The 13,262-nt window shown below is 69.3% G+C and overlaps 2 protein-coding genes across 2 annotated transcripts; one reads left to right on the top strand and one right to left on the bottom strand.

Annotated features, from left to right (window-relative positions):
* The first annotated feature begins 469 nt into the window (after positions 1-469).
* Positions 470-8,458, top strand: ERCC2 (ERCC excision repair 2, TFIIH core complex helicase subunit). The gene is made up of 21 exons (XM_067314385.1): positions 470-543; positions 622-684; positions 780-893; positions 1,728-1,844; positions 2,548-2,664; positions 2,911-3,034; positions 3,174-3,270; positions 3,346-3,479; positions 3,840-4,008; positions 4,123-4,241; positions 4,831-4,900; positions 5,261-5,330; positions 5,578-5,679; positions 5,759-5,822; positions 5,990-6,111; positions 6,218-6,310; positions 6,403-6,475; positions 6,558-6,628; positions 7,371-7,514; positions 7,596-7,739; positions 7,825-8,458. Exons 1-21 carry the CDS (start codon positions 484-486, stop codon positions 7,915-7,917), a joined length of 2,160 nt encoding a protein of 719 aa, XP_067170486.1. The 5' UTR covers positions 470-483; the 3' UTR covers positions 7,918-8,458.
* A 509-nt stretch (positions 8,459-8,967) lies between these two features.
* On the bottom strand, positions 8,968-13,005 carry KLC3 (kinesin light chain 3). The gene is made up of 9 exons (XM_067314401.1): positions 12,778-13,005; positions 11,732-12,017; positions 10,954-11,167; positions 10,762-10,849; positions 10,401-10,502; positions 9,703-9,876; positions 9,514-9,601; positions 9,316-9,353; positions 8,968-9,087 (listed from the first exon to the last, which is right to left on the bottom strand). The coding sequence occupies exons 1-9, from the start codon at positions 13,003-13,005 to the stop codon at positions 8,968-8,970; spliced, it is 1,338 nt and encodes a 445-aa protein (XP_067170502.1).
* Positions 13,006-13,262: the final 257 nt, after the last annotated feature.

The raw sequence follows: 13,262 nt of genomic DNA, 5'->3' as shown, positions 1-13,262 counted from the left end.
ACAGCTGCTCACACCCCACTGCCACCAGATCCAGATGCCCCACCAGCTGCCGGATCCCAGCCAGCTTCACAGATCCCCAAAAAACACCCACAAAGGGGGAACAGCGAGGCCAAACGGGAACAGCCCAGCACCGGGGAGAGAAGGGAGAGGGGCTGGCCAGGTCGGGAGCAGGGCTACACAGAGCTGATTCCCCACTGTGGAGGGATCTCGCGTGATTCCTTGTGTGATCCCACCCCCTCGTTTCCCTGATCCTCCTCTCTCCGCAGGCTCAACATCGATGGCCTCCTGGTGTATTTTCCGTATGACTACATCTATCCCGAGCAGTTCTCCTACATGCTGGAGCTCAAGAGGACCTTGGACGCCAAGGTGCGGCTGGGATCGGGTGATCCCCGGCGGGCTGGGAGCCACCTGGCCCCAGGGATGTCCCCGTGCCCCGTGCTGGCATGACACCGCTGCTCTCCGCAGGGCCATGGCGTGCTGGAGATGCCCTCGGGGACAGGGAAGACGGTGTCGCTGCTGTCCCTCATCGTGGCCTATCAGCGGGTGAGCTGCGGTGCCGGATCCTGGCCGATCCCAGTTGATCCGGGCAGATCCTAGCGCTGCCTCTCTTCCCCCTCCCAGGCTCGGCCGGTGGACCTCACCAAGCTCATCTACTGTTCCCGCACGGTGCCGGAGATCGAGAAGGTGGGTTGCGAGGCTGGGGGCGGTGAGCGGATCCCAGAGGGGATCCCCTGGCATGGGTGGGGGAGGATCTGGTGGCCCGGCTGTCGTCGCCGCAGGTGATCGAGGAGCTGCGGAAGCTCATGGATTTCTACGAGAAGCAGCTGGGCGAGAAGGTGCCGTTCCTGGGGCTGGCGCTGAGCTCCAGGAAGAACCTGTGCATCCACCCCGAGGTGGGCAGCGCGGTGGCAGCGCCCGGGGGACGCTGGGGACAGGGTGGCAGCGGCGACAGGGTTGGCGGGGCCTGGTGGCAGCAGGGTGGCAGCGCCCCGTGGCCCCAATTGGCATCATCCCGTGGCCCTGGTGGCCTGGTGGCAGCGGGTGGCGGTGCCCAGGGGCCCCAGTGGCAATGAGGATGAGGGTGGCAGCAGGTGGTGGCGGCTGGTGGCAGTGGGGATGAGAGTGGCAGTAGCTGGTGGCCCCAGTGGCCATGGGGACAGGAGTGGCAGTGCCCAGTGGCCCCAGTGGCAATGAGGATGAGGGTGGCAGCAGCTGATAGTGGCTGGTGGCAGTGGGGATGAGAGTGGCAGTAGCTGGTGGCCCTGATTGCAGTAAGGACAGGGGTGGCAGGGGGTGGCAGTGCTCAGTGGCCCCGGTGGCAGTGGGGACAGGGGTGACAGGGGGTGGCAGTGCCTGGTGGCCCCAGTGCCAGTGGGGACAGAGGTGGCAGTGTCCAGTGGCCCCGGTGCCAGTGAGGATGGGGGTGGCAGTGCCTGGTGGCCCCAGTGGCAGTGAGGACAGGGGTGGCAGTGCCCAGTGGCCCTGGTGCCAGTGAGGATGGGGGTGGCAGTGCCTGGTGGCCCCAGTGGCAGTGAGGACAGAGGTGGCAGTGCCCAGTGGCCCTGGTGCCAGTGAGGATGGGGGTGGCAGTGTCCAGTGGCCCCAGTGGCAGTGGGAATGGGGGTGGCAGTGCCCGGTGGCCCCGGTGGCAGTGAGGACGGGGGTGGCAGCGGGGAGGGGGGTGGCAGCGGGTGGCGGTGGCCCGGTGACAGCGCGGGGCGCGCCAGGTGTCCTCGCTGCGCTTCGGGAAGGAGGTGGACAGCAAGTGCCTGAGCCTGACGGCCTCCTACGTGCGAGCCCAGCACGAGCGCGACGGCACCCTGCCCGCCTGCCGCTTCTACGAGGTGAGGGCGCCCCGGGGACCGCCCGGACGGGTCCCCGCTGCCCCGGGCGTCCCCCGTGCCCCTGCCACCTGCCAGGAGCCCGGGGGTCCCCCCAGGTGGCTCCCGGACATCCCGGCATCCCCCATTCCCCACAGGCAGCTCCTGGGATCCCTGGGGTCTCCCTATTCCCTTGCCACTTCCCAGGCACCTGGGGGTCCCCCCAGGTGGCTCCTGGGCACCCTGGGGACCTCCCAGATGGGTCCCCACCACCCTGGGGGTCCCATGTGCCCCTGCCACCTCCCAGGCACACGGGGGTCCCCCCAGGTGGCTCCCGGGATCCCCCATTTCCCAGTCAGCTCCCAGGCACCCTGAGGTCTCCTTATTCCCTTGGCAGGTCCTGGGCACCCCGGGTCCTCCCCGCTGGGTGCCCTCTACCCGGGGGTCCCCCGTGCCCCTGTGACCTCCCAGGCGCCCAGGGGTCCCCCCAGGTGGCTCCTGGACATCCCGGGATCCCCCATTCCCTGCCTGGCATCCCAGGGTCCCCTTATTCCCTGGCTACTGGGCGCCGCTGGGCACCCCAGGGTCCTCCAAGCTGGGTCCCTGCAACCCCGGGGCTCCCCCCTGCCCCAGCCACCTCCTGGGCACCCCGGGTCCCCCCCCCCCATTCCCCCCTCCCCACGTCCCGGCTGCCTCCCGCCCCCACGGATCCCTCCTGCGCCTGCAGGAGTTCGACACCCACGGGCGCGAGGTGCCCATCCCCTACGGCATCTACAACCTGGACGACCTGAAGGCCCACGGGCGGCAGAAGGGCTGGTGCCCCTATTTCCTCGCCCGCTACTCGGTACGGGGCGGGGGGCCGGCACCCACGGGGCGAGGCCGGGCAGGGTGCGGGATCCCGGCACGGGATCCCTTCGGCTCAGCCTGGCAGCTCGGGGCTGAGTGTCGGAGCAGGGAGAGGCTCTGGGGGGGGGACGTGGGCTCCAGTGCTGTGGCCGCGCGGTGGGGACGGCTGCTCCAGGGGGGTCCTGCGGGGCTGGGGGGGACCCCGGGGACGTTTTGTGACCCGATCCTACGCGTCCCCCGGCAGATCCTCCACGCCAACATCGTCGTCTACAGCTACCACTACCTGCTGGACCCCAAAATCGCTGATCTGGTCTCCAAAGAGCTGGCCAAGAAGTCGGTCGTGGTCTTCGACGAGGCTCACAACATCGGTGAGGCGTCCCCCCGTCGCCCTCTGCCTCCTGCTGTCCCCAAATCGGGGCACGACCCCCCACCACCACCGCCACCGCGTGTCCCCTGGCGTCCCCCTGGCCAGCACCGGGAACGAGCCGGCCGCGTCTCTCCCTGCAGACAACGTGTGCATCGACTCCATGGGGGTGAACATCACGCGCCGCACGCTGGACCGGTGCCAGGCCAACGTGGCCACGCTGCAGGCCACCATCCAGAAGTGAGTGCCCGCCGCCGGCCCCCCGCGTCCCCCGTGCGTCCCCCCCCGTTGTCTCACCGTCCCCTTCCCGGGAAGGATCAAGGAGACGGACGCCCAGAGGCTGAAGGAGGAGTACAGGCGGCTCGTGGAGGGCTTGCGGGAGGCCAACGTCGCGCGGGAGACCGACATCTACCTCGCCAACCCTGTGCTGCCGGACGAGATCCTCCAGGGTACGTGGGGACAGGGTGGCCGGGGTGGCCGTCCCTTTCCTTGGGAGACCCTGGCCCTAAACCAACCCCTCATATCCCCTGAGCTCTGCTCCCGCTGGTCACAGCCACCCTGAGGGTCCCTGAGACCCTCTTGAGTGTGGGAACCCCCCAACAAGGCATCACCCAAGCTTGGGAGCCCTTTGGGGTGACCCCAGCCCCAAACCAACCTCCGATACCCTCCAGTCTCCACTCCAGCTGGGCACGGTCACCCTGAGGGTCCCCAAGCTCCATCTGGGTGCAGGACCCCCCCCCCCGGAGAGGTTTCGCCGGTGCTCGGGAGCGCGGCGGCGAGCCGCTTCCTGAGTCGCTCCGTCCCCGCAGAGGCCGTTCCCGGCAGCATCCGGACGGCCGAGCACTTTGTGGGCTTCATGAAGCGCTTCCTGGAGTACCTGAAGGCCCGGGTGCGGGTGCAGCACGTGGCGCAGGAGAGTCCCCCGGCCTTCCTCAAGGACGTCTACGAGAAGGTGTGCATCGAGCGCAAACCGCTCCGGTAAGCGGCTCCCTCCGCCCTTCCCCGGGCGCGGGAGAGGAGTTTGGGGGGGGGGCCACCGTGGGGTGCCATCGCCCCCCACCCCGGCGGTGACGCGTCCCCTCTCCCCGGCAGGTTCTGCGCCGAGCGCCTGCGCTCGCTCCTGCGCACGCTGGAGATCGTGGACATGGCCGATTTCTCCGCCATCACCCTCATCGCTAATTTTGCCACCCTCGTCAGCACCTACTCCAAGGGTGAGCCGGACGCCTGGGCCCCCCCGGGGCGGGGGAAGAGGGACAGTCCCTTTCCGGGGGAGCCTGGCGGCGCACGACACACCCCGGGATATAAATACTGCCCCGATCCCTGGCGCTCGCTGATCCTATTAGCGCTAAGCGGCTTCGTGTCCCCCCCCCCCCGAAGTGACCTCAGGGCCGACGGGCCGGGTGGCACCAGGCGCAGGGCTCCAGCGCTGTCCCCGGTGGGTGCCCCCCCCTCCCCTTGCCAAAAACCCAGCCCTGGGGGATCATCGGGGTCTGGAGATGGTCCCTGAGCACCCATAGGTGGGGAAATGAGACCCCTGGGTGGGGGGGGAATGAGACCCCTGAGTGGGGGGATGAGCACCCCTGGGTGGGGGGGACGGTCCATGAGCCCCCCCCACCCCAATTGGGGTGGCCCAACCCCCCCATAAGCTAAGCAGAGTCCCGTCTGGTCGGGCTGTGGATGGGTGACCCAGCTGGGTGGGTGTTTGGGGGGGGGGAGGGGACGCACCCTGTGCCCAGCTTTGGGGGGGGGGGGCGCACCGGCTGCCCCCCAGCTGGCCCTGAGGGTGCCCCCCCCCCCCAGGCTTCACCATCATCATTGAGCCCTTCGACGACCGGACCCCCACCATCTCCAACCCCATCCTGCACTTCAGGTGTGGGCCCGGGGGGGCTGGGGGACACGGGGCCGATGGGGGGCGGGTTTGGGGGGGCACGGGGGGTATCTGAGGGGGCACAGGAGGACGTGGGGGGCTCTGGGTCAAAGCTGGGGGCACAGGGTGGATGGGGGGACAGGTTTTGGGGGGCACGGGGGTATCTGGGGGGCACAGGAGGACATGGGGGTCTGGGTTGAAGCTGGGGACACGAGGTGGATGGGGGGGTCTGGGTCGAAGCTGGGGACATGAGGTGGATGGGGGACACGGACTGGAGAGGAGTTTGGGGGGCAAGGGGAATGCTGGGGGACAGTGGCGGGGCCCGAGGTGGCCCTGTCACCCGTCCCTGTCCCCCTGCCCCAGCTGCATGGACGCCTCCATCGCCATCAAGCCCGTCTTCGAGCGGTTCCAGTCCGTCATCATCACGTCAGGGGTGAGTCCCCGGCCACCCCGCCATGTCCCCCAGCCCCACTGATGTCCCCCGTGTCCCCTGTGTCCCCTTTGTCCCCTGGCACCTTGTGTCCCCCCTGTTCCCGTGTCCCCTTTGGCACCCTGCGCCCCCCTCGCCATGTCCTCCATGTCTTCTCCTTTCCCCGTTGTCCACTCCATGTCCCCACCAGGGCCACAGGGCCCAGCAAGGGTGTCCCCAGCCCCATGTCCCCTCTCTCTCCCCTCCCCAGACTCTCTCGCCGCTGGACATTTACCCCAAAATCCTGGATTTCCGCCCCGTCACCATGGCGACCTTCACCATGACGCTGGCGCGGACCTGCCTCTGCCCCATGGTGAGTGGGGAGTGGGGGGGGGGACCTGGCTCGGAGCTGGGGACAATTGGGGTGTCACCGGTGTCCCCGTCCCTTGCAGATCGTGGGCCGTGGGAACGACCAGGTGACCATCAGCTCCAAATTCGAGACACGCGAGGACATCGGTAGGGGACAGGGACAAGGGGATACGGGGCTGGGGCACGGGAACCTGGGGCAGGGCCAGAGGGGCCGGGGCCAGGAGGGGATGGAGCCGGGGGGCCGGGGGGGGGGGGGGACGCTGGGCAGGGGCAGCCGGGGCGCGCGGAGCTGACGGGGCGCCCCGTGGCCGCAGCCGTCATCCGCAACTACGGCAACCTGCTGCTGGAGATGTCGGCCGTGGTCCCCGACGGCATCGTCGCCTTCTTCACCAGCTACCAGTACATGGAGAACATCGTGGCCTCGTGGTACGAGCAGGTACGGGCGCCCGCCGCACCAGGCCCCCGGCCCCACGTCGCGTCCCCTGGGGTGGCCCGGTGTCCCCCAGGGCCGTGGCGTGACACCCGTGTCCCCCCCCCGCCAGGGCATCTTGGAGAACATCCAGAGGAACAAGCTCATCTTCATCGAGACGCAGGACGGGGCTGAGACCAGCATGGCCCTGGAGAAGTACCAGGAGGTGGGTGCTGCCGGCTCCGGGGTGGAGCGGGGCCCCGACGGGTGACACCCGTCACCCGTCGGCGCCCCGCTTGACGCCGGGGCGGTTCGCAGGCCTGCGAGAACGGCCGGGGTGCCATCCTGCTCTCGGTGGCCCGGGGCAAGGTGTCGGAGGGCATCGACTTCGGTAAGTGCCCGCGCCCGGGTTGGGACCGCGGGTGGCCGCCGGGGCGCGGAGCCGCCCTCAGCACCCGCTTCGCCGCCCGCAGTGCACCACTACGGCCGGGCCGTCATCATGTTCGGGGTGCCCTACGTCTACACCCAGAGCCGCATCCTCAAGGTGAGCAGGGGGCTCAGCGGGGCACCCACGGGCACGGCCAGGCACCCAGGGAGACGGCCAGGCACCCAAGGGACGCAGTGGGGTGCCCCAGGGGCACAGCCAGGCACCCAAAGGGTGCAGCCGGGCACCTATGGGGTACAGCTGGGCACCCTGGGGACACCGTGGGGCACAGCTGGGCACCCAGAGGACACAGCCGGGCACCTATGGGGTACAGCTGGGCACCCTGGGGACACCGTGGGGCACAGCCAGGCACCCAAAGGGTGCAGCCGGGCACCTATGGGGTACAGCTGGGCACCCTGGGGACACCGTGGGGCACAGCTGGGCACCCCAGGGGCATGGCCAGGCATCCTAGGGGTACAGTCGGGCACCCTGAGCAGTCAGTGGGGCACCTATGGGTCACAGTTAGGTACCCTGGGGACACAGCAGGGCACCCATGGGGTACAGTTAGGCACCCCGGGGACACAGTGGAGTACGGTGGGGCACCCATGGGGTACAGCTGGGCACCCTGGGGACACCGTGCAGCACCCATGAGGCACAGTCGGGCGCCCCAGGGACACGGTGGGACACAGCCAGGCACCCTGGGGACACCGTGGGGCACAGCCAGGCACCCTTGGGACACCAGTTGGCCGCCCCAGGGACACAGTGGGACACCCTGGGAACGCAGCCGGGCTCCCTGGGGACACAGGTGGGCACCCGGGGGGGCTCTGTCCCCCCACCCCCCCACCCCGTCTCGCCCCTCCAGGCCCGGCTCGAGTACCTCCGCGACCAGTTCCAGATCCGGGAGAACGATTTCCTCACCTTCGACGCCATGCGCCACGCGGCCCAGTGCGTGGGCCGGGCGCTGCGCGGCAAGACCGACTACGGCCTCATGGTCTTCGCCGACAAGGTGGGTGCCGGCGGCGGGCGGCGGGTGCCGGGCGCCGGCGGGGCGGGCGCCCGGCACCCACGCTCTGCCCCTCTCCCGCAGCGGTTCGCCCGGGCCGACAAGCGGGGCAAGCTGCCGCGCTGGATCCAGGAGCACATCACCGACGCCAACCTCAACCTCACCGTGGACGAGGCCGTGCAGGTGGCCAAGTTCTTCCTGCGCCAGATGGCCCAGCCCTTCCACCGGGTGAGGAGCGGCGGGCGCCGGGGGCGGCGGGCGCCGGGATGCCGGGGATCCCCCCGCTCACCCGTCCTCCCGTCCCCGGCGCCAGGAGGACCAGCTGGGGCTCTCCCTGCTCACGCTGGAGCAGCTGCAGTCGGAGGAGATCCTGCAGCGCATCGAGCAGATCGCGCAGCAGGTGTGAGCGCCGCGCTCGGAGCTGCGCGTTGGGGAGCGGATCCTGCCACCACCGTCGGAGCTGCAGGTCAGAGCCTGGATCCTGCCGCCCCTGCCACGCTCGGAGCTGCACGTCGGAGCCCGGATCCCCCCCCCAGCGTACTTGGAGCTGCACCTCAGAGCCTGGATCCTGCCCCGCTGCGATTGGCGCCGCATGTCGGAGCCCGGATCCCCTCCCCCCCCCCCCCCCCCCACCACGATTGGAGCTGCACGTGGGAGCCTGGATCCTCCCTCTGCAACGCTCGGAGCTGCAGGTTGGAGCCCAGATTCCCCCCCGCCGCAATCAGAGCTGCAGGTCAGAGTGCAGATCCTCCCCCCACACACACACTGCGCTTGGAGCTGCGCGTCGGAGCCCGGATCCCTCCCGGCCACGTTCGGAGCTGGACATTCGGCCCCGGCACTTCCCACCGGCTCCCTGCCGTGCAGGGACTCTTGGTTTGCCTTTTTTTTTGTATTCGAGCCCCGAAATAAAGCCACGGCCGGAGGCAGGAGCCCCCAGCTTGGCCACCGCTGCGTCTCTGCACTTTATTCCCGCGACACCGTGACACCCGGCTCCCTGCTACAGCCTCTAAATACGACAAATACGGAGCCTCGGCCGCGGCACCCACGGGCGCGCAACGTGGGTGCCCGCAGCCGGCTCCGTTTCCAAGCCCGGAGGTGGCTGCTCGCCTTCTCCGTGGACAGACGGACCCTCCGTGCCGTCGTGCGCTCAGCCGTCGTGCGCGAGGTCGTGGGTGCTGGCGCTGAGGATGCGGCTCTTGGGCAGCTGCTGCTCGGGGACCTGCGGGCCGGCGACGGCGCTGGGATGAGCCGAGGCCGAGCCGGGGACAGGGGGACGTGGAGCAAAGGGACTCACCGGAGCCGCCGGGCGCTCGCCCACGTGCAGCACGTTGAGGGAGCTGGCGCGCTTGAGCCTGCCAGGACGGGAAGGAGAGGGGACTCGGCGCCCGGCTCTGGGACACCCGAGCCACCACCCTGGGGTGCCCCAAGCTGTCACCCCGGGGTGCCCCGAGCTGCCTTACCCAGGTTTGGGGGTGCCCTCGCCTCGGAGCCGCGACACCAGCTTCTCGCTCCCGCGCCGGATGGACTCCCGCAGCTTGGAGAAGGAGCTGCTCCGTTGCAGGGCACCCTTGGGTGCCTGGAGGGGGGGAGCCAGGGAAGGGCATCCAGGTCCCCTGGGTGTCCTTGGAGCCAAGCAGGGTCCCCCCACCCCAACTGGGTCCCCAGGGTGTCCTTGGAGCCAAGCAGGGTCCCCCCACCCCAACTGGGTCCCCAGGGTGTCCTTGGAGCCAAGCAGGGTCCCTCCACCCTGTCCAGGTCCCCAGGGTGCCCTTGGAGCCCCCCCGGGACCCCACCACCACCTTACCCTGCTCGAAGGAGCCACGCTGGCCTGGCCGAAGTCACCTGGGCAGAGAGAGAGGGGACAGGAGCAGGACATGTGGTGTTCCCCCCACCCCTCCAATGCCACCCATGTCCCCTGGAACCCCATAACCATGGTCACCCCCTCCCCTGGCACCCCCACACCTGCTGCAGCACCCAGGGATGCCCCCCTGTCCCGGCTCACCGTGGGCGCTCAGCTCGTGCGAGCTCAGGATCTCCTTGTAGAGCTCCTCGGCCTCCTTGTACTTGCCCTGCTTGAGGTAGGAGGAGGCCTGGGGGGGGGGGGGCGGGGGGGAGGAGAGGGCAGAGTGGGCGTCAGCGGGCACCCATGGGTGCCATGGGGCATCCCTGGGGGGGGGATACGGCACCCTACCAGGTTGGTCTTGGTCTTGGCCACGGTGGGGTCGCGGGGGCCCAGGCGCCGCTCGTAGATGCGCAGCGCCCGCCCGTAGTAGCCCTCCACCTCGCCGAACTTGCCCTGGTTCTGGCACAGCAGCGCCAGGTTGTTGAGCTGCTTCGCCACGTCGGGGTGCTCAGCACCCAGCACCTGAGGGGGGCAAAAGGAGGTGGGTATGGGTGCTCTGCACCCAGGACCAAAGGGTGAAAAGAAGTGGGTATGGGTGCTCAGCTCCTGGGGGGACCAGGAGAGGTGGTTATGGGTGCTCAGCACTCAGGACCTAAGGATGAGGAGAGGTGGTTATGGATGCTCAGCTCCTGGCGGGCCAGGAGAGGTGGTTATGGGTGCTCAGCACCCAAGACCAAAGGGTGAAGAGAAGTGGGTATGGGTGCTCAACTCCTGGGGGGCCAGGAGAGGTGGTTATGGGTACTCAGCACCCAACAGGTAAGGGTGAGGAGAGATGGGTGTGGGTGCTCAACTCCTGGCAGGCCAGGAGAGGTGATTATGGGTGCTCAGCACCCAACACCTGGTGGGCATGGGGCTGGGACAGGCTGGGTGCTGGAGCTGGGTGCCCGTGCCAGAGCCACCCCATGGGGTGATGGTGCCCATGCCCACGGAGTGGCCGTCCCCATAGGGTGCCCACGCCATCCCCGCGCCCGCAGCACCCACGGGACCTTCTCGCGGATCTCCAGCGCCCGCTTGCACAGCGGCTCGGCCTCCTGGAAGCGGCCCCGCTTGCCGTACAGCACCGCCAGGTTGTTCAGCGTCGCCGCCACCTGTGGGGACGGGGGACAGGATGGGGTCCAAGCCCCGGCACCCACGGGACCCATTCCCTGGGCACCCCGTGGGCATCGGCACCCCGGGGACACGGACACCCCTGGGGAACCCCCAGCATCCTGGGGACATGGACCTCCCTGGTCACCCCGGGGACACAAACCCTCAGCCGTCCCCCTGCCACCCTCGGGGGACAGGACCCCGTCCCCTCCCCGGGGACACCCCAGGGTGCCCAGCCGGCCGGCGCAGGACCCCACTCACAGCCGGGTGCTCAGTGCCCAGCGTCTGCTCCCGGATGCCCAGGGCGTCGTTGAGCAGATCCGTGGCCTCCTTGTACTTGTTCTGGTCCCTGCGGCGGGTGGGCAAGCGGTGGGCGAGGGGCACCAGCACCCACCGTGCCACCGGCACCCATCCTGGCTCCGGCACCCATCGCCCGCCCAGCCCAGCCCTCACCTGTACACCAGGGCGAGGATGTTGAGCAAGGTGGCCACGTCGGGGTGGCGGTGGCCCGAGCTCTTCTCCAGGTCCTCGAGCGCCTGCTTGCAGAGGGGCACGGCCACCTCGTAGCGGCCCTGCGCCGCGTACTGGATCACCAGGTTGTGCAGGGTGCGCAGCCGCGCCGGGATCTCGTAGCCGCTGGGTGCTGCCTCTGCCACCGCTGCGGACCCTGCGGGAACGGTGGCGTTGGAGTCTGGCACAGCCGAGGGGGAGGACATGGAGCCAGCATGGCCATGGAGAAGGGCATGGAGCTGGGCATGGAGCTGGGAATAGTCATGGAGAAGGACATGGAGCTGGGAATGGCCACGGAGAAGGATGTGGAGCTGGTCATGGCCATGGAGGAGGACACAGAGCTGGACATGGGAATGGAGAAGGATGGGAGCCGGGCATGGTCATGGAGAAGGACCTGGAGCAGGACACAGCCATGGGGAAGGACACGGAGGTGGTCATGGAGCTGGGAATGGTCATGGGAAAGGGCATGGAGCTGGGAATGGTCATGGGAAGGACATGGAGCTGGACACAGCCATGGGGAAGGACACGGAGGTGGTCATGGCCATGGGGAAGGACATAGAGCTGGGCATGGAGATGGGAATGGCCATGGGGAAGGACATGGAGCTGGACATGGCCACAGGGAAGGAGATGGAGCTGGTCATGGCCACGGGGAAGGATCCAGAGCTGAGCATGGAGAAGGACACAGCCATGGAGAAGGACACAGCCCCAGGCACCTCCCTACCTTCATCCTGCTCATCCTCGTCACCGCCAAAGAGCGAGGCCAGGCTGTCCTTGCGGTCGGCGTCGCGGGGCACCGAGGAGCGCCGGGGGCGGCCGGCGAGCTCCAGGCGCCGGGTGTCCTCCTGGAGGTGGGCGACGGCCTCCTGGCTGCGCCCGAGCCGGGCCCGGGCGCCCGCCAGCTCCTCCTGCAGCCACACGTTCTCCTGGGCCAGGCGGGTGGCCTGCGCCCGCAGCCGCTGCCGCTCGGCCTCCAGCGCCCCGACGTGCGCCCACAGCCCCAGCAGCAGCTGGGTGCAGAGGGAGGGTGTCGGGCACGGACGCGGCACCCGGCGCCCAGCTCTAGCACCCAGCTCCGGCTCCAGAACCCAACCCAGTTCCAGCACCCAACTCTAGCACCCAGCACCCATCCCAGCTCCAGTGCCCAGCTCTAGCACCCAGCACCTGGCTCCAGCACCCAGCTCTAGCACCCAGTACCTAGTTCCAGCTCGCAGCTCTAGCATCCAGCTCTGGCTCCAGAGCCCATCCCAGCTCCATCGCCCAGCTCCAGTGCCCAGCTCTAGCACCCAGATAGTTCCCAGCTCCAGCACCCACCCCAGCTCTAGCACCCATCCCAGCTCCAGCACCCAGCTCAGGCTCCAGCACCCATCCTGGTTCCAGCACCCAGCTCTAGCACCCAGCACCTGGCTCTAGTACCCAGCTCCAGTGCCCAGCTCTAGCACCCAACTAGTTCCCAGCTCCAGCACTCACCTCAGCTCTAGCACCCAGCTCTAGCACCCACCCCAGCTCCAGCACCCATCCTGGTTCCAGCACCCAGCTCCAGTGCCCAGCTCCAGCACCCATCCCAGCTCTAGCACCCAGATTGGGGTCCAGCACCCATCCCAGCTCTAGCACCGGCACTAGCACCCAATTCTAGCACCCATCCCAGCTCTAGCACCCAGCTCAGGCTCCAACACCCATCCCGGTTCCAGCACCCAGGACCCACCCTGGCTCCAGCACCCGGCTCCGGCGCTGCAGCCCACCCCCAGCACCCAGCACCCCTCCACATACCTCTGCTTCGCCCAGGCCCAGCTCGATGCCGTCGAGCGAGCGCTGCGCCAGCTCCCGCTTCTCCGCCAGCAGCTCCGGGGCGTCGCGGGGCGCCGCCGGCTCCAGCACCCGCAGCAGCTCCCGGCTCTCGGCCCGCAGCGCCTCCAGCCCCTTCACCACCTGCCGGGCGCCCGCCACCAGGGCGTCGGGCGCCGGGCGGCCCGCCGGGTCCCCGCCGGGCGCCGCCATGGGGCCGCCGAGCCTGCGGGGGCGGAGGGGCGGGATGGGGGTCACCGTGCCCAGGGTGTCCGTCCCCCCCCAGGGTGGCACGGGCAGCCCGGCACCGGGGACAGGCAGGATGGGGTGCTGCGGGGATGGGTGCCGAGGTGGACATGGTGGCCGGGCATGGGTGCTGGATTTGGGCACGGGTACCATGCATGGGTGCTGGGCACGGGGGTCAGACCCAGGCACGGGTGTCACACATGGGTGTCATGCACGGGTGTCAC

This window comes from Apteryx mantelli, chromosome 35, assembly GCF_036417845.1.
Source record: "Apteryx mantelli isolate bAptMan1 chromosome 35, bAptMan1.hap1, whole genome shotgun sequence".
Classification (NCBI taxonomy): Eukaryota; Metazoa; Chordata; class Aves; order Apterygiformes; family Apterygidae; genus Apteryx; species Apteryx mantelli.
This window is presented reverse-complemented; position numbering and strand designations above follow the sequence as displayed.

Excerpts from the sequence above, each read along its gene's own strand:
- ERCC2 (XM_067314385.1), top strand. The coding sequence starts at position 484 with ATGCCCTCGGGGACAGGGAAGACGGTGTCGCTGCTGTCCCTCATCGTG. Across the intron at positions 3,480-3,839 it reads GCCGGACGAGATCCTCCAGG|AGGCCGTTCCCGGCAGCATC; the intron begins GTACGTGGGGAC and ends CCGTCCCCGCAG. Across the intron at positions 6,112-6,217 it reads TGGCCTCGTGGTACGAGCAG|GGCATCTTGGAGAACATCCA; the intron begins GTACGGGCGCCC and ends CCCCCCCGCCAG.
- KLC3 (XM_067314401.1), bottom strand. The coding sequence starts at position 13,005 with ATGGCGGCGCCCGGCGGGGACCCGGCGGGCCGCCCGGCGCCCGACGCC. Across the intron at positions 9,877-10,400 it reads CGCTGGAGATCCGCGAGAAG|GTGCTGGGTGCTGAGCACCC; the intron begins GTCCCGTGGGTG and ends TGCCCCCCTCAG. Across the intron at positions 9,354-9,513 it reads GCACGAGCTGAGCGCCCACG|GTGACTTCGGCCAGGCCAGC; the intron begins GTGAGCCGGGAC and ends CTCTCTGCCCAG.